The 20,385-nt window shown below is 40.8% G+C and overlaps 1 protein-coding gene across 3 annotated transcripts in view; it reads right to left on the bottom strand.

The window, feature by feature from the left end:
• DAAM2 (dishevelled associated activator of morphogenesis 2) overlaps positions 1-20,385 on the bottom strand; it is a 211,666-nt gene that overhangs the window by 116,922 nt on the left and 74,359 nt on the right. For all 3 annotated transcript variants that reach the window (XM_065630842.1, XM_065630840.1, XM_065630843.1), the window contains one exon: positions 9,394-9,596. In XM_065630842.1, the coding sequence (XP_065486914.1) occupies positions 9,394-9,567 (174 nt within the window). In that variant the 5' untranslated portion in view covers positions 9,568-9,596. The remainder of the gene's footprint in view (positions 1-9,393; positions 9,597-20,385) is intronic.

Raw genomic sequence — 20,385 nt, 5'->3', positions numbered from 1 at the left:
GTAGGAAAAGCTCTACTTGATATCCATCCAAGTGGAAGCAGAAAAGCCCCAAAAAGTTGAAATAAAGATAAATTAATTTGATCCTTCCAATGAGCAACTATGACTTGTACTGTCAATATCATCTTAGTGTTTTGTCAATTCAGCAGTCTTCATACTAAATTCAGAAATTTCCTGACTCTTCATTATAGCCATAACAGAACAAGAAATTCAAATATTAATGACATCTTACTAAGGAAAAAGGCTAGAATAGAGCTTTACCTTTTTTTTTTTTCCCTTTTATGTAACGCTGTATAACACTTGCAACTATGCCAAAACAATATAGTATTATTAAATCAACTGATCAGGTATTAGAAACACGTGGACACAAGATTTCTGAACAGTAAGCATATCCTCCCTACCTATGGCTTAGGAGAGAGGATATCATGACAACTTCCAAGCATTGAAGTAGAGGGAAAACCCAAGACTGACATCTTAGCACATCCATTCTCTAGTGGTGGGACCTGTTCTTTCACCCCTTTTTGCATCTCAAGCTACTGTGCTTCCAAACTCCAGTAATTTCCCTCTTATGCCCTAGAGGGACTATACACATTTCCTCAGTCAGGGAACATCAAGATTACCCTGTTAAAAACATGTAGTACAGTAATCAGGTCTTTCTAATGTGTTTCATGTCTACTGCAAGTAAATAATAGTCAGAACACACTCGAACATTCCCATCAGATATTCCAACCACAGCCACAACCTTCTCCACCTTTCAGAAGGGCAGCCAGAATGCTCTGTTTGGGATATTCAGAAGCCAACTATCACCACAGACACAGAAAATACTACACAGGCCAAATTTTAGGCAATGCAGAATGATACAATTTCACTGCTGTCTTCAGTGGAACTGAACCACTTTACATCAGGACTATTTGTCCATAACTTTTATAATAAAACAACAAGATCTACAAAACAGTGTCACCCTGCACAAAAGCTTTTTAACTACACGGTACTTTGGTAACACCCCCAGCTTCTTCACACCCAAAATCTGGCACCTAAGCCTGGGCCTGGATTTACATTTGTTTACACAGCCTTATTGATTCTCAGACAAAGAGTGTGAGACCTGGCTCATATCTCCTTCTCCTCTCACAGCATCTGGGTCTCACACATTTGCAGCACAGTGACTGCTGCTTCTTACACAGCTGGTCAGGGAGCTGGGAACTGCCAACCAGCTGCACCTAGTGGAAGGGAGCCAAGACAGAGAAAGTGCTGGTGCTGCACTCAGTGCCACAAGCCTGTCCCTGCCACTGGACTCCATATATAGGTGTCTGAAGGGGGAAGCTGTCTCTGCCACAAAGCCTAAAATGTAATACCTCTTGTGTTTTGGGACTTGAGTAACTATAGAAAACTGCTTGTAGTGATACATGCATTAAAATCAGGGATATGTACACATGTATTGCACATGGGACACATGTAAAGCAGACTTGACATTATGAAAAATCTCTCTTTGAAGAGCAGGGAGAAACAGAAAAAAGGTATCCTGGATACAGACAATTAAAAAGGAAAAAAGGTATCCTGGGTATGTACAATCTCAGACTGAAGAACCGTGCTGGACTTGAAGGAACATCGGTGCACAACTAGACAGACCATGATACCATGAAGAGCTCTTGCCTCCCAAGCCTCAGCCCCTTAATTGTTTCAGAAATCTTAAATCACCCAGTACTTTTGCCATTATTATAATAGAAGACAAGTGCATCTGAGTGCATGAAAAATGTTAGTCTGACAACTATTAACTAATCCAAGAGAAAGTTTTTGTGGCCTGGCCCCCATCAGTGAGGGAAGCAATCTGCTGCCTCGAAGCTTTGCTTTTTTCTGCCTTGAGAGACAGTGTCTTCTACTCAGATGGTGATGCTAAGGCTTCTTCCTGGATATGAGCCTCCGGGTTGTGAAAAATCCAGCTTTGTCTCATCATCAGTAATTTCTTACAGCCTCCACTGGTGCATTCTCATTAATTGCAAGAAAGGAAACAATAATTGGGGTGGAGACCCTCCACTGTGCCAAGGCCAGCAAAGCCTCCTAGTTTGCTGGAGTCAGAGCTCATCCTATGAAAATAAAAATGAAGGACCTCTCCAGATCTTGATTGCATTTGGCACTACACAACCTTCCTGGCTGATTAGATACAGTCATTCATTACAGAAAAGCACAGAGAGGATGGGCACAAGGAATAAAAGAACTTCATCTTACGGGTAAAACAGCATAGAGGCACTTTCAAATTATGGTTGTGGAGAAATTTGCATTGATCAACAACTCAAAGCCACAGGCCCATCAGAGATGTAGTCTGAAGCTATGATTTGCATGCAGTGCAAGTGACAACAGAAATTAAATCTCTTTATTCAAAAGAATCCAGCAAGAGGATAGAATGACTCGAAAGACTGACAATTTGAAACCAAAATACTCAAAATCTTGGTAGCATGCCTAAATTTAAATGTTATTAAATACTCTTATCAATACACATATTTAGGGTTTGAAGTGAGGACCTAAAATGCATATCTTTCTAAGCCACAAGCTTTCAGTGAAAAACTAGGGACTAAATGAGTTTCAGACATGGAGGATACTTTTCTGGGAAGGTAGTGCTCTGCACTGGGAGCCAAGAGACAGAGCAGGCAACTCTGTGTATCTGCTCCCAGGAAGTGTTAAGGGAGCTGGGGAAGAAATAGAGAACTTTGTTCTCTGGGCCCATCAACAAACACAGAGAAACACAGCTGGTGCCCTCTTGTGCCTACATACATTGACATATATTGTCTTTGTTCACATGAAAGCCCACAATGGAGGCATTTCTACGTTTTACTCCATAAATACTCTTGCAGGTTGCAGAGCAAAAGAGGGGCCTCACAAACACTGCCACAGCTAGGAGTTGGCAAGCTTGAGTGGGACACATGATATATAGGTGTACTTATTCAATGTGGTAAAGCCTAGTTTTCATCTGAGGTTTATGTTGTATCCATTACATTAAATGGCCTGCAAGGGAGAACTAAGCATGAAGGAAACTCGTTACTTCCAAGTCAGCTGTTTGCAGTGGGAACTGCTACTATAGTTATTTAGGTTTGGATCTCATCTCCCTGTGGCTCTTGATGAAGGCATGTTATCCAGTGTGTGCCAAATTGATGCCTTCCTCAGAAATTGTTTTGCTTCCTCTGATGAAGTAAATAAATGAATTCTCAGATAATCCCATGCAATGTCTTAACCTCTTTCAACATAAAACTCCTTTTTCTTCCTTTTCTCCTCAATTTTCTCTCCTCTGGGAAGAGAGACTATAATCACTGAATTTTATTCTCTGTGAAGGTAGAAAGGGACCAGCTAAATTAGCAGAAAAAATAAGTGAGATCTGTGTGGTGGTTGAGGACAGAGAGAAAAGGGCAAGAGCAGACGGTACAGCAAAGCAACAGGCATCTTGCTCTAGATATCCTCCTTGCTCAGGTGGCACGAGACATTCAAAGTTCTAGTCACAGTTACAGAAATTATCACAGTATAGTGAGTTACCAAGCTGCTGCCTCTGCTGCTTGGACTCTCCTGCCACATCTCCTCCTCATATTTTTCACCTTCATGGATTTTCTTCTGTACAGCTCTTATTCCAAGGAGGCTGAAGAAAAAGGGATTAACACAATCCCCATTTCCTCTCTTCAATTTACTGTCATAGTCACTGCCATTCCTTCCAGCTAGATTCCTGGCCTAGCTCATCTTTAATTCAGAAACTGAGCTACCTGTGATGCTGTGGAAGCCATTACTAAATATTATGGGATCAGAGTTGACAAGGTGAGAGATTAAGAGTAGAATGTAGGGTTGTCAGGAAGGGACACAGTTCCATGTTCTTGTGGTTGGTGTTACAGGGCACCATGGACAGAAACCAAGGTTAAGGTTTCAATCATGGTTCCCAGCATATGCTGAACACGCTGAAGGTGCTTGATCCTGAGGGAAGGACAGAGCCCTTGATTAAGCACTTGGTTCCATCTTTATTTCATTGCACTCAGGCACTACCACAAGGAAAAATAAGTTTTTAATTTCCATTGGCCTCATAGTTCAGAAACACGTAACAGTTACATGTGCATCTTCTCTACAACAAAAGCTGGGGTTTTGAAGTAGGGTGAGAAAACTAGATCTCTTCAGAGAGAGAGGGAGAGAAAGAAGAGTGTAAGTTGCCTCACCCAATCAGCAACCTACCTCCTTTCAGCTGCTTAAGAATGCTGGGAACTCATTTGGAGCTGTCATTTCAGTGGACAAGCAGAAGCATAAAGGCAAGCCACAAGAAATGCTGGATAATTCTGAAGTTTTCAAATACAGACATTTCATAAATATTTATGCTGCTCCTCAACTGTAATTAATGTAACTTAATAGGTGCTTTTGGTGGCATAAAGTCTGAAGTTTTGTTCTGAGAAAACCTGGGAGGGTGGTAAACAGTAATATGGATAAAAAGCTTTTGTGAACCTATAAAGTCAACAACAACAACAAAAATAACCCAACAAGAACAAATAAACAAAAACTTTAAAAGAAATAGGTTCAAATGCAACATAAGAGAACTCAACCATGACAGAAGAATCCAGTCAACATCCCACCTGAGATAAATACCAGAATGCTTCAAAAGCAGCCAAGATTAAAGTGGGATAACAGTAAGCATTTCTCAATTTTTTCCCAGTCTAAGAATCTAAGGTGCTGCAGGTAACTCAGACAAGGATAACATCATACAAGATTGGAGGCTGTAATAATATGCTCAAGTTAGAAAACAGCAGCTCAAAAGACAACTCCACTTCTTCTCCATGGACCTTCCATCCTTAAAATAGACAACCCTGAACTCTACCTTCTCAAATAACATGACTATCTCAACAGAGCCACTAACAAAATAATTTTTTTTTAAAAACAAGATAAATGACAAAAACACAAGCTCTTTCCTCTGTGCTAGCAGCTTTTACATTTTTTCTGCTTTCCCTGAATTGCCAGCATTTAAGTTACCCTCCTTGCAACAGTTTTAATTCACATCTGGGATCAGGTTGCTGGCGTAAGAGATATCTAGATGGCAAAATCTTTAGTGTCAAGTAGCAGACCACCCTTAACCAACAAGAAGAGTCCAGGACTCTAATATTGAGCAAAAGGAATCAGAATCCACTGTAACAAGAACACACTGCTGCTAACAAATATGAACAAGGACATGGAGAAGCTGTTTCATGAAAAAAAATTATTTCCCCTTTCCTTGCAATAGTTCTTCCAGATTCTTCTGCAGTTCCTGTTCAGTCAATAAATCTGTACAAGGAAAAACACATGTACTTAGCACAGCCATTTTTGCCAGCAGGCACAAAAAAAGCTTGGCATCCGCCAACAGACCACCAACTGCAGCAGCACTTTACTACATGGTAGTATACACAGTGCCAGTTGAGAAGAAAGGCTGAGAAAAAAAGGAGAAGTGATGCTGGCTAGAACAGCTTTGATGGTCAGGTAGGGCCAGTTTTACAATTTATGAGGTACAGGACCACTTCACACACCCTACTCTCTCGAGCTTCTCTTCTTTGCCTGTTCACGGAAGGGGAGAGACTAAAGCTGGCTGTTCTGCCCCCTTTCAGTTGGGTGCATGAAAGTGGACCTTTCAAGGGCAAAGCTTGTGGTCACAAGTGGTTTTGTTAGCTTTGTCTTGTGCATCTATACTTCTGATAAGGACTTACCTGTACTATTACTACTACATTAGTCCCAAGGCAATCACTGCCAGCAGACAGCTTGAGAACTGGCACATCTTCTCCTGTCTTGGCCCAAACAAAATCAGACCAAATCACCCTGAGCCATAGACTTCGTTCAGACCTACTCTCTGCACATATTCCCAATGAAATAAGACTGAATTTGGCCCATATGAAGTAATCCTATCTGTTTTAATTTACTAATCAAGGAAACAAAGGCCTAAACACAGCACCCAGCTTCAAGTAACACAAAGCCTGGGATCCATCCTAAAACTGTTTTTCTGGTTGACCAGCATTGAGAGCAGACGTTTCAGCTTGTCAAATCAGCATCAGCTTGTCATTTGACAACCACTGACTTGGTCAGAGTCCAGTTAGGCAGCTGCCATTACTCGGTTGGTCTGGATGCATCCCCCAAACAGAACAGCCCATACATGTATATTTGCCTCAGCCCAAAGTCTACCCAAGCAAGTTTGCAAGCTCTGGAGTGGTACTGTGACTCCATTACAAATAAAGAATCCCAACATGTTCCTAATTCCTCCTGTTGAAAACTGGAAATCCCCAAATTTACTTTTCGTTATATTAATTTAAGGACCACAAGAACAAGAGAAGACATGCTTCTAACTCTCAAAGTGTCCATTTTCCTCAGAAAGGCGGGTAGAAATATACCAAATATTTATTGGACTGGAAAACTCATCACAAGGGAGGCTTTTCCAGCACAGCTAGGCTTAGCTCTTCTTGTCATTAACTCTTACGTGGGAAAATGCCCCAGATTTTAGCTGCAACAACGGGAAAAATAAGGCTTTTAAAAATTAATTCAAGCACATCGATGTTTCATTATACCCTTTGTAGAGCAGATAGCAAGATGAGGCTACACCCCCTGGGCCTGCTTCAGGGAGCTACCACAAATGCTCTTCTCACTACACATCTCAGATGATGTTGGTGTCATCATTTCACTTGGGGATTTGGGTCAAAAGGCTTTATACTTAAATCTGTTTTTTATATAGTGTAAGTGCACCCACACTAGATCCTAACAGATAAGCAGCAGGGAGGCGAGTACACAGCACAGAGCCCTCCCAGGCACTTCCAGGTCGCTGATTTACACTAGTGCATTTACAGACTGAATCTTTCTAGTCCAATTAAAATCTCATGTGAGCTGTCAATACAGATGTAGCCTGTTTTATTTTAGTGTCTCGTAGAACATGCATTAAGCTGGACCTGTGGACAAACTAGCCCTTCTAGGCAAATTCTGCATTCTGACAGCCAGGTTTCTAGCCCAGGTTCTTCTCTCACTCCTAAAGCCCTTACTGGTCTCATGTTACCTGCCTACCCAGGAACTCCTATGGACATGCATCACCATCCTATCTGAGTGCTTTATAAAAATGTGCAATATACAGCATTAACCTTCTGAAAAGTAGCACTTTTCTTTCCCAGCTCACTTCTCATGTAATGATGGCTAGGGTACTATCACTAAATACAAGAACGTGAACATGATCTATTTTAAATTCAATGGCTTCATTTGTTTGAAATGTATATGCCAGTTACAGGCTGTCAACACATTTAGTAAGTTATAGCACAGACCAATAACTCACAAACTTCTGGGACCAAAAATTTTTTACAGATCATCATGTATAGTTGTCATTAAGTTTTGCACTGAAAACATTATAAATTATACTGTTTAATAGACTTCCATAAGACAGCTGTGAGCTGTTTTACCGCAAGAACATGGAACACCAGTATTTGCCAGGCACAAAGCAAAAAGCTAAAAGCACCCTTGCATACCACCATAAGCTCTCAAACTCCTCACAGAAACTGATACCTTTCTCAGTAAGCAAAAGCCCAGTAGCAACTAAAGCAGGTATTTCACTACGACCCAAATGTAAACAAGTTCGAGTTTTAGCAAGCCAAGCTCCGAAGCAAAGCACATCGGTTAGCGACATCTTTAGGAAGGCTGGATTTAATGCTTCAACAGATCTTGGTACTGGAGAGTGGTGAACTTTGACACAGCAATTAAACCTTTGCATGTGAAAAACAATACTTGAACAGCATCCAGAAATACACTGACAGCAGATTAAAGGTTACACTCTTACTCATGAGAGATACCTGTCACCAAGCAGAATTCTCAGTCAGTCAGTTGCACTTTCCAAAGAGTTCAAGTAGTCTCACATAAAAGGAAAAATGACCCAAATATAGAACAGGATTTTGTGAGATATCTGCGTAAGAGATTCCTCATCTGTTACTTAGTCAGAAGCAAGTAGACCCTCTTCTGCTGCACACTCTATTCTTCCTGAAACAGCTGCAACTCCTATCGATTCCTTCCTGCACCACTGTCATAGAATACTGCAAATACTAAAAAATTGTCATAGTGCTAGGGAAGATAGAAACAGTTGAAGGAAAATATATACATACCAATTTACTGTGTACACAAAAAACAACTTTGGCAGAGGAAGTCCTTGAGCTGAAGATTGTTAGACGGTTGGAGAGTATCCTGGAAAAGATCACCTATGGCCATATCTTATATTCTTCTCTAGGCATCTGCTTTGGACCCCCATCTTGATGTAGGAGCCTGGACTAGGTTGTCAGACCACCGATCTGACAAACTACAGCTGGCCATATGTTTGGTATGACATACTGTAGTTGCCTATTTGTTAATTTTGTTAATTTCCACTTGCATACCCAAATGATGTGGTCATTTTCATTGCTGCATATTTCATTGTTGCAGTATTTTGAAGCATCAGTAACAGACAAGAACTTACTGGGCTAATGTTATAAGTGTAATATAGAAAGATTACTGGTAAATTCCTCTGATTCTGAGATCAAATATTTTCTGTTCATCATTTCAGTAACACTACTCAGGCATATACACACTTAAAGATAACTCACTTTACCTAACCTCTGATCTCAGAGTGGTAATGAGATAGCTAATCACCTGCATCAAATGGGCAGCTTTACAATGCAGATTGCAAAACGTCACAGCCCTATGACCTCTGCCTGAGTTTTGCATGCAGGCTGAACAAGAGGGCAAAGACAGCAAAATCATCTGATGCCAGGCATAAATAGCAAGTGCCTGCTACTGAAATCCACATTTACCACAAAAGCAAACAACAAAGTTCATCTGGAATAACTGCTTCCCTTCCTGTTTATGTCTGTTGCTGCAAAAGCACCATTTCATGGTTCAAAGGCAGCTGGCTGATGAGACATAATTAGCATGGTCACCTGATTCTTATACCTCATCCACAGTATATTAATGATCAACAGAACAATATAGTCATTATTTTATATACACACAAACTCAAAGGTTTTCCACTCTACTATATCATACAGCAAATTTTATCCCAAAGTTGTTAATAAGAAATTGACTGTCAGGGATTCATTCTCTCTAGAGAACTTATGAGATTACTTCTAATATGCCCAATCCTATACCTAGAGGACTGCATAGTGCTGCCAGAATAAGTAAGCACATTTAAGCATTGTGTTGTATATATATCCAGTGATACTGTCATTCATCCTGTCATTTACCACCTTTCTCCCACCAAAGAACTGGTCATAAAAGAATGAAAAAAACCCAAACCAAAACAAAAAAACTTCAACAGAAAGTTTTTTTTCCTTTCCCTAAGAAGTCCTTCAAGACCCTTTACTCTCCCTTTGACAGCAAGAGTTCATCCACCCCTCAAAATATATCAATTTTTCAGCAGAAACTTACCACGAGTTCAGAGAATCTGGCATTGAGCTCTTCTGCTGGTGGGATTGGGACAGAAAACTCAAGGAACTGGAGGGGGTTATTGTCCTTGAGGTTGATTTCAGGGAGGTCGCTTCCTCCAAAGCAACAAAGAAAGCCCAACGCATGACGATTCCTCTTCCGGGGGGCCATGATCATGGTGTATGATGCTATCTTCTGATCATGTTCTGCAAGAAGAAAAAAAAACAACAACCCAGACATTAAATTATAAACAAGACTCTGGATCTGTGCAGCTCTCTGCGGGTACAATGGTTATCACTGATGTAACAGCTGAAAGAGGACAGAAGGCTCTGAGACACAAAGGAGGAAAATAAACACTCAGGCTACACAAGGTAGATTTATCAGTAATGCTCAGTAGCCAAGGTTGAGTGCACCATTGAATGCCAGTACTGGCCTTTCTCTCACTATTACAGTAAAGGAACCAAAGTATCAGTAGCAAAAACCCCTATACTGGAGAATTTACCTGGAAAAAAATGGAAGAATCCTCCAAAGGTATCCCATTTGGTCAAAATAAAACAAACAATGGAACAATGAAGTAGACACAAATTTTCCACCACTCTGGATCCAGACGACCAAACACTCACTTATCCCTTTATGGCCAGGACTATGGCAGCAGGACCATTCTGTCTATCCTGTTTTCAAACACACATAACTAGCTTGGGCTGCTCTATGTATCCAGGGGAGGAACTGCACAGTGCTAATGCATGTGTTCAGATTTACATTTGAGCTGCCAGATCCCATCTTGACAGGACCCAGGCTTGAGGAGCTTTGGTATCAGGAGTGTAAAGGGAGGCAAAGAGAGGCCTGAAGGAGGGGCTGGGAAGTGACTGATTTCCCCACATAACACTGTTTGTGAGAGCCCATCCAAACAGGAAGCCTCCTGCCAGCAGTTTGAAAGGAGGGATCTGTGCAGTCCACAGAGAGCCGCATATTTTGCCCTTTTAAGGGACTTGTTGTTTGACAGCTCAGGGGCTTATTTGTGTCATATTTTTTAAGGACTTCACTTTTTCACTTAATCTGCAGAATAAGCCCTATCCTTAGAGAGTAAATAATTAAAGCCTGTTGGGAAGCCCAGCCCTCTGGGAAGGGGAGCAGGGAGGGAGGTGGCAGGTGAACCTGACCACAGGATGCTGGATGCTATATCAACAGCAACACAGCTGAGCTTTGTCGTCAGAGCAGCTGCTGCCCTAACCTGCCCTACAACGCTTTGGTCTGCTTGCTTGCCAGAACAAGGCTGCTTTGAGCTCTCATAGAGACTAAGTATCTGTGCTAGGAAAAACACCTTTAGGTCAGTAGTTGCATAGTGGGACTTAACATACTGCACACAGCCAGAAGCTCTCTGGGGATTTTTTGTGTAGAAAAAAAACCCTAAGAAAAAAACCAAGCAACAAATAACAATGAAAAAACCCAAACCACCCAAATCTCCACCCTTATGGCACTATTTGCTTGGCAGGAATCACCTGCCCTACTTTGTGCTGAGATAAATTTATCTAGCACCTTCTTTTATGCACTGGAGTGGCATCAGCTACAATTATAATGCAGCTGAAAGGAAAACGAGCTGGTACCAAGCGCTGGCTTCTGGCATGCCCGCTTTCCTTTGCTCTCCATGCCAACTCTGCAAGGGGTGGTATGTCTCAGCAGGACATCACTAGGTGGAGTGATGATGGCTTCAAAAGCACATTCATAAGAACACCGGATTCTCACTGGGAGAAGCCAAAGGTCAACTTAACCCTGGAACTGATCTCTGACACTGGTTCAGGCAGTGAAATCAAAATGCCCTCAAATCTAGCACAATAATGTGCATGGCAACTTCTGCTGTTTCTCAGTAGTAGAGACTTAAGAGATTCAGTTATTAGAAGATTTCACAAGAGAGCCTCAGAAGAAGCTGAGCTTGTCCACCACAGACAGTCTTCTCAGGGACTACTCTGAGTGCAATGTCCTTTATGGTAATCTGGTCATGAATGAGGACAGAACCCATTATTTTGACAAAACTTTGTTTTGGAAGGAAGTCAAATCAATGAGACAAACCTGATTTACATACAATACAGCTACATTTGCATCAATTCAGTTGTAACCAAGTTTTGGCCTGCTGTCTAGAGGCTTCCTCACCAGCCATCAAAAGACCAGTTCAAGAAGGATAGGGAACTGCTGGAGAGAGTCTAGTGCAGAGCCATGAAGATGATTAAGGGAGTGGAGCATCTCCCTTATGAGGAAAGGCTGAGGGAGCTGGGTCTCTTCAGCTTGGAGAAGAGGAGACTGAGGGGTGACCTCATTAATGTTTATAAATATATAAAGGATGAGTGTCACGAGGATGGAGCCAGGCTCTTCTTGGTGACAACCAATGATAGGTCAAAGGGTAATGGATACAAACTGAAACACAGGAGGTTCCACTTAAATATGAGAAGAAACTTCTTCTCAGTGAGGGTAACAGAACACTGGAACAGGCTGCCCAGGGAGGTTGTGGAGTCTCCTTCTCCGGAGACATTCAAAACCTGCCTGGACACATTCTTGTGTAACCTCATCTGGGTGTTCCTGCTCTGGCAGGGGGATTGGACTAGATGATCTTTTGAGGTCCCTTCCAATCCCTAACATGACCGGCATTCTTTGAGACATGGATAATGAATCCTCCTTGGAAAAATTGGCTGAGACAGGCCTTCTTCATCCATATTTCTGAGAAATACACAAGCTAGTTCTTGTTCCTGTGGTGTTTTTACAAAATCAGCATCTGTTCCTTGGGACCATACTTGATAAACCCAGCAAAGCTACTCAGTTTTTTACTACTCTGCAAAAGCATGCAGAGCTCACATGAACAGTAACCTCGCATTGCCTCACTTTCACAAAGCATCATTCCATTATGTAACTCCTACTCTTAACACTGGCATTTTCTAAGTCTGTCTAGAAGAAATATGCAAGTAACTCATACTGACAGAAAGGGGTAAAATGGCACTTTTGTATTGCTATAATACTGTAACCGTAGATAGGTGAGGGTGTCCAGATGCTTTTAAATTAAGACCAACTGAGGACTACTAGAGAGGAATACAGCACGAGCCTTTTAGAATTGGATCACTGAATGAATGAATGAATGGTATTTCTAAGCGGGAGCACTATCTTTCCAAATATTAAGCTTGCAGTCACAGGATGCTGAGGGGCATTTACTTAAGTTGCACTGTTTATGTTATTTAAGAACTAATTACAACACCTTGATTTTTCTTGGTGGACACAGTTTTAAACAAAATAAATATTTTCTAATAGCCTTCAAATTAATAATATTTTCCTTTTCTTTCTCTCTCGTTTGCCTTTTCTTTGTCAAGAACCAAACATGGGGGGAAATTGCTTCCAAAGGACAGGGCGGGGAAGCAACAAAGAAAATGAAGAAAGTAACATATTTCATTTTTCTAAGTGGTAATTGATAACAAAACTGTCGTAAAAAATTATGCACAAAAAGTGGTTTTTAAAATTCTAATAAAAGCTCTATCACCTTTCAACTTCTTGTATAAAAAGTAAGGTGACTGTAAAAATGAAACATACAATTATCTATTTCTATATGTACCTCCAGTGAGAATCAATGGGAAATCTCCCTCTGGAGAGAATCCCACTATTACACATAACTCCCTCCCACAAATCTTCTCATTTGTACTGTTTTATCCTTTTGCACAACACAAACAAGTTGCTATCGTTTTGACAGCCAACTGCACACCCGCTCCGTGCAGCAATCCCCCTCCTGCTTCCCAGCCTCATCTGTGGTTCAGTTCAGGTCAGGAGTCACAGGCTGGAACTTTGCCCAAGGTCTAATTATAACAACGTCCTCTTCCTCTGACAGTGCGTACGTGTTCATTTCTAAACCATTTGGCCCAGTGACCAAACATAATTAAGCTAATGCAGTTTTTCCAAGTCTTATCAGAAGGTTTAGCCACATGGGATGAGATCCATGCTAACTGCACACGAGGATCCTCTTTCAGTTGCAGGTTCTAAATCATTTCTTCAGTCTTACTTTGTTCTTCATTCTCAACTTAGAAATTATATTTTTCATGCAAACATATCCTAAATAAACAATGTTCCACAAACGGTAAGACACCCGGAACAACTGCTATGCCAGCAGCTCTCCTGTGCAAGAACTGCTTATCATAATTTTTACCTCACTGTCCTGTCCTTCACCGCAACAAACAGCCAGAGCACAACTGTAGCTAAAACAGAGGAAATTACTTTTGTATGGTCATCTTTGGAAAAACAGAAGAGTGAGAACTCCATGAGTTAACTAAACACATGCAGTCCTGCAAAAACAGTTTGCAACATGAGGAAGCATTAATGGAAAACACTGATATGCTCGCTTTCAGAGCTGAGTCTCCACCGATCATCAACAGACACACAATGTCAGTGGATGCAGCCACAGCTCTCACCTGAGCTGGGTGCATGGGACTAAATGTACAATGCAACATCACTGTCCACACTGGTTTATCCTAACAGGAGAGGAAACGAAGTAAATCACTTCCATTTCCCCATAAATCCGTATCTCTATGGCAGGATAAAACATATAAATATGATGTATTATCACAGAAGTAGAAAGAAACCTGAGCTTGGACTGGCTTCGAACAGAAGCCAACTCACCCCCCATCTCCAAACACAAGTTAAATCTCCATGCTATTCAACTATTAAATAATAAATTATCAGAACTTCATGGTATTATAGTAGCTACCTTGATGATCACTTACTGATAATGAAAGGAATAAAACAAGTACCATGTTCAAAATCGTCACCATTGGGTAATGCTAAAGAGCTCTGTAGTGATCCTATGGTTCCCTGGACCATGTTGCCTCTCCAGTACACAGATGGTGAAACTATGAGCTTCAAGACATGTTCCAGTTACCATGGGAATTTTCCATGTATGTCACATGTAACACGACAGATGTCAGATGCAATTGCAGCATGGGGGATGGGGAAGGGGAACAGGCAAGCAATCCATTTGTTGTATCTGCAGTAGTAACCCAACACCCTTGCTTTGGATTTTTCTCCATACTAAGGAGTTTCCTGGTCTCCAGGGTAAAAAACAGCAACAAAATAAGCAACTATTTAATATCCACAGAGTTAAAATCCTTCTTTCAGGAAAGTGGGCAGTCCTTTCTGAAGAGTGCACTTGCCTACTGTGTTGGACAGGAAGTAATCAGACCCAAAATGGATCGATAGATTGCAGGAAAGAAAATCCTGGAAAACGAGTGGGGACTTGTGCAGTGATGGACACTAGGTCCCAGCGAGCCACGGGCAACACTTGATGGTTCCACCAGAGGAAGGAGCTCAGCTTGAAACGCACAGTGCATTTTGAAGCCAGTTCATAGATTTTTTCCCTCCCACAACACACCAAAACAAGGGTGCAGGTCTCAAGGTAGTATAAGGACTTTGTAAGCCAGCCCAGGCACTCAGCTCCAGTCTCTTTTACACACCATCCCATCAAAACCGAGATGGTTGAGAATTTCAAAGCATTCTACAGACCTAAAGATTGTCTCCTGCTATAGTATTATATATTATTAATACTTTATTTAATTTTAAATTTTTGTTCATTTATTTGCCTAGGAAATATGTCCTGAGATAAAAGAAAAGGCAAGGGCTATATGAAGACTGTCAGATGTAACTACACCCATGAATCTACCTAATGCAACATATCTGTCAAAAATCTGTTTATTTGTAATACTTTAAGGATGCTCAGGATGGGCTGGATGACTAATGTTAGTCTGTTAATGTCGACAAATTCCATACCTCTCACCTGATACCATGTTAGCTTATAAACACACAAAAAAGCTACAGAACTGTAAGAGGCCTTTCCCTTCTGAAAGATTAATTTGCAACACTCACTCTGCCTTCCCTGGGAATGAGGGGAAAAGCCCTACAAAAACAAACCAGAACCCCCAAACAACAAAGCGAAAAAAGATGCCAGCAGGTTCCTCATGTTCACCCCAATAATTTATCTATCCAAATTGTATTCATAGAAAAGCAATTTTAAAAGAACAGTCAAATCAAGATTCAAAATGCATAGTAAGAGAGCAACACAACAGTTAGAACCAGTATCATAAATCAAGCTAGTAATCATTTGTGATTTCTTTACACCTTTTTTCTACCTTTTAATCAAGTTCAGATTAACAATTTTCTATACCTGACTGTGCTGACTGAACAATCCATTTATTCTTTCACCTGTAAAAAAGTTATTTTATTTTCATAAATGTACTAGTTTACTATACCTCTGACTCCACAGAAAAAATTTGGAAGGTCAAAACTAAACTGTCCTCCTAGACACAGAAAGTTAACTCTTGATTGTAATCTTGCATCTCATTTAGATGCAAGTAAATCTACACATCTTTAACATTTCTGAATGGTGATGTGAACACCACAGCTTAAACCACAACCAAAACAAGTAAAATTCACAACTTAAGTGTTTATCTAGAATACACATCCTTGATCTACGCAGAGTCTAAACACTGGCTAAGCAGGGAGGCAGAGGTGTCCTACTGAACAACAGCTTTGGAGGCAGGAATACATTTTGCTTAGTGCACAGGTTCCTGTCCTGATTTATCAATTCCACACGTAGGCAAGCTTGCCAGCAATTCAAGCTGCCATGGTGGTGGATTGAATGGAATTGCATACTCTCCAAATATAAGCAATCTTTCTGGTTTGAGTGCAGTAGTTTGGAGTCCCGTCTTTCTTTCCTTGCTCCCTCTGTGTTATTAATTCCATGTTTCCTAGTGTTGCAGCAGTGCTGCAACACTAACATCTACAGATACCCTCTACTCCCTTCTCAGTCAGAAAGCCTGGACTGTTACCGAGACCGGTTTTCTATCTTCCTCACCAGGAGGCACATTGGTTCTATTCATACACCTTACTAAAGATTCCCTTCTATAAACAAAAACAAACAAAACCAAAACAAAATGAAAAATACACCAAAACCACGAAACACCAAAACCACATACACACTTCTCCTTTAGGCAGGGAAGAATGACACTTTCCAGTTCTAACCTTAGTTGTTTCCTTCCTTTTTTTCCTATCAGTTTTTGTTTTATTATTATATTTTTTCCACTGTTCTGTTGCAATATCCTCACTTTCATAACAACTCTTAGACTTGGAATGGCTCCTAATAGCCACTTTCTACACCTTAAATTGCAAAACTCCTCTCTTTTTTTTAAGCAGATATTAAAGACGAAAAAAAAAAAGCCTTCTGATGAGACACCTACTACATAACACAATCTGTAAAGACCGGACCATACTTTGTGTACGTGGGGTTTTTTTTTTGTATTATACTCCATCAGTATGTTTTATTTTTATTGTATTGTACTCCATTGTTCTAGCTGTGGCAGCCAGGTTGTAGGTTCTCCAGTGTAGGTTCTACTTAAATCAGTTATTATACAGTGCCAAGTAGACTGAAGGTACTATACAACTAGTAACAAAAACGGTAGGTCAGCAAAAATTGATCACCTGGCTGGAATCTGGCCAGCACATGACAGTTCACACCCCAGTAATAATGCTGCTATAGAGGCAGCATTTAGCAGTGTCCAAAAATCCAGTGTGGATAAATTTATGCTTTATGAAGTAACAGAATTTATGCAATCATTTTCCCTACCACAGCGTTAGCTTCACTAGATGGGCTGGTTTGTCATGTCTTTGTTCTTCTTCAAATCACTGTGATCATAAAAGCCTGTGGGAAGTATGTTACATAAAAGCAAACATGGTGAAAGAATCACACAAGCCCCACAGATGCCACCCCAGGACCCAATTATAACTGAGACTAAGACCATCCAGCAGTAAGTCTTTTCAAACACTCTCTACAATCCGAGATTTTACTCTTGAAATAATTCAGGTGCTAAAAAGAATATTCTGTAATCTCAGTGCCATGAATTCAGGGACAAGGCTACAATCCAGGTTGCATCTGTACTACCCAAAAGAGTGGGTCTGACCTGCCTCTTCTGCAAGCTATGGATCTACACAGTAGAGTCCAGTTTAGACTCTTAACTTTCTTTTGGTGTTGGGTACAATGCTGAGATGCAATTCCATGGGAGAGTGCTGTGGAAGTTGGAGTGTGAGATGAAGCCTTTATTCAATAGAAGAATTCATACACTGAAGATGAAATAGATCATGATGATATCAGTCAAGCAGACATACACATTAACAGCCAGAACCAGCACATTGCTCCTTCAGTTCCAATGCAGAAGATTATTCTTCTCTACAGGAAGATGAAGTCCTTAGCCTTTTATAGGGCTTGTGGTATGAAATATCTTTAACATCATTGGTTTGAAACCGTCCCTAATCAGCAAGGTCTGTCAGTTCTATCATAAGACCAGCTCCCAAGCATGAGACATCCACATCCAAGTCTTTGATCACATCAAGATAGAAGCCAAGGACAGAGTGACCTGGAGAACAAGCTCTCCCACTCAACCTTCTACACCAAAAGATCAGGAGTACTAGTAGGGCAGATGAGTACTAAAGCTTGGTCTAGGGATTTGAAATCTCTGCAATATTTCCATCGGGAAGAGTGGGGTTTAGTGACAAGGGATGTCAATGAGAGTCGCCCAGTAGTAATAAGAATTGCCACCTTCAGAAGAATGAACACACAAAATCACATTACTAAGAGCACCTCTGTCTTGTTTCAGTCATTGTAATTTTTCCATTCTGTCATTGCCCAATTATTTCCAGACATGATGTAACTATTTTGCCAGGGGATTTGGGAGTCAAAATGTTGCTGCTGTTGTCATCATTATCCTGGGTGCCTGAATTTTCCAGACAAACTAAGCAGCTGAGGGCATTAGAGTGCCTCTACTGAGAGAGAAATAATCTGCAAGAACTGCCAGTGTGGTCCAAGAAAAACAAACAAAGAGTAAAGGTCCAATTACATCTTCCGAAACTCCAACTCATTTCCATATGAAATGTTGTTTTCTTCTTCAGACAATTAGTAGAAGAATGTTTCATCTGTTTTGTCATGTCCTCATAGCATATAAAAATTGATTTCCTTTTTAACATTGTGTTCATGGCCACCACAGGAGATCGTAGATCAACTTGACTGGAAATATGCCTTGGTTGTAATCACTGAGGAGCAGCCACAGACAGAGGTGTGCAAGTGCTGTCTTCACTATTGACAGGCAAATCAACTACCTGCACTGGTAGAATTTTCTTGAAGTCCTTTCATTGGAAAAAGCAATTCAGTCTTTATAGTAAATGGGTATAACTGGGGAAAAAAAACACCAACACAGATAACATTTGGACTTCTACATGTTTTTCATGACACTGAACTATCTTCAAAATGTGTGCTCATCAATGTCACCTGAGAAAGCTGGGTTCCAGCCTGCAGATGTGCCACTTTCCTACTTAGTGTCCCAGCCCAAATACAGTATATTTCTACTCTAGAACTACCTGAAAGGAGGTTGTAGCATGGAGGGTATTGATCTCTTATCTCAAGTAGCAAGCGATAGGAGAAGAGAAAATAGTCTCAAGTTGCACCAGGGCAGGTTTAGATTGGATATTAGGAAAGATTTCTTCATGGAAAGGGTTGTCAGGCATTGGCACAGGCTGCTCAAGCAAGTGGCTGAATCACCATCCCTGAAGGGGTTTAAATGATGTGCAGACAAGGTTCTTAGGGACATCGTTTAGTGACAGTCTTAGGCTGATGGATGGACTCAATAATCTTGAGTGTCTTTTCCAATCAAAATGATTCTATCATTCTATGTCACTGCAAACCTGTAAATAATAGAGATGGTGGTTCTCAGTTCATTTCCATATACTGAAAAGACACTGATGGCAATGACAGTTAAAAGGCTTCTTTAGTGATTCACTAAATGGAAGAAACAGTCAGTAGGTGCATCATAAAGGGAACAGGTCTTGGGAGTTTTATGCTCTCTCCATCTTAGAAATGGTTTCAGTAGGTCAAGGCACAGACAGGGTCGAAGTCTCGTTGATTTTATATACCTATTTAAGCTACTCAGATTCCAGAGTTGTCAATTTGGCACCAAAAATAAATTCACTCTAGAAAATGAAGTTAAGAAAAGGTCATATACAGCAATTTATTCCAGCATTTTTATTTTTGTTCAGTGTTCTGAAAAAGGATACTCTGGGTTCAATGCCCTGAAACCTCAACATTACGCAAGTAGGTTTGAACTCCAAGCCAGCAGCTTGGTGAAATTGTTGAACTTTTAACCTAACGTGTCTTCATGAAGAATGGATATTTGGAAAGAATTCTGCTCAAGGATTTTGGGTTGTTTTCTGTGTGTATTTTTAAGTGGCATCCAGATAAAATATATTTTCTGGCTGCTGTAATATTTACATGACGAGACTTTACACCAACACTGAAAGCTGATTTCAGAGCCGTGACTTACTGCTTTAGGTTTTGAAGCTGTTAAGTGTTTCATGGCATTAGGGTGAATAGGGCCTCACCCATATTTAGGTCAAACTCCACAGAGCTGATGCTCTGAGTGACACAGGTAGCAATCAATTATGAGGGTCTGAAAAGAAAGTGCTACCTAAAACCAGCCACCTTCCTTTCATAGTCAGTGCATGCTTTTGGCCGACAGCAGTATGTGGCAAGGAATGCAGTAAAAGGAGAACAGGAAGAATCCCCCTAAAATACCCAAATGTGAGGATCTTCTGTACAAAGCAATGCATATCCATGTGGTCTAGAGCATATGGTACACAAGGGTGCGGTGCCTGTGCCAATCACTACCAACTGTACTGCCTCCTCCAGGCTGCTGGTAGCTAGTTCTAGTCTCCCAAGAGGTCGTGTCCACATCAAGGCCCTTAACTCTTCATGATTAAGAAATGTTTAAGTACTGAAGTATGTCTAGGGAAGATTTCTTAGAACTGTAAGTGACCACCACACTGTTCTTCCCCAAGGACAGGCCATTCGCTTAAATGTATACTCAAATACTCAAAGAAAACCACAGAGAAACTGCATACAGCAGATGTGTGGGTAGTCATGTCCGGATTTCTAAG

This window comes from Caloenas nicobarica, chromosome 3 (genome assembly GCF_036013445.1).
Source record: "Caloenas nicobarica isolate bCalNic1 chromosome 3, bCalNic1.hap1, whole genome shotgun sequence".
In the NCBI taxonomy this organism is placed as follows: Eukaryota; Metazoa; Chordata; class Aves; order Columbiformes; family Columbidae; genus Caloenas; species Caloenas nicobarica.
The sequence above is the reverse complement of the archived record's forward strand: the minus strand, read 5'-3'. Positions and strand labels throughout refer to the sequence as shown.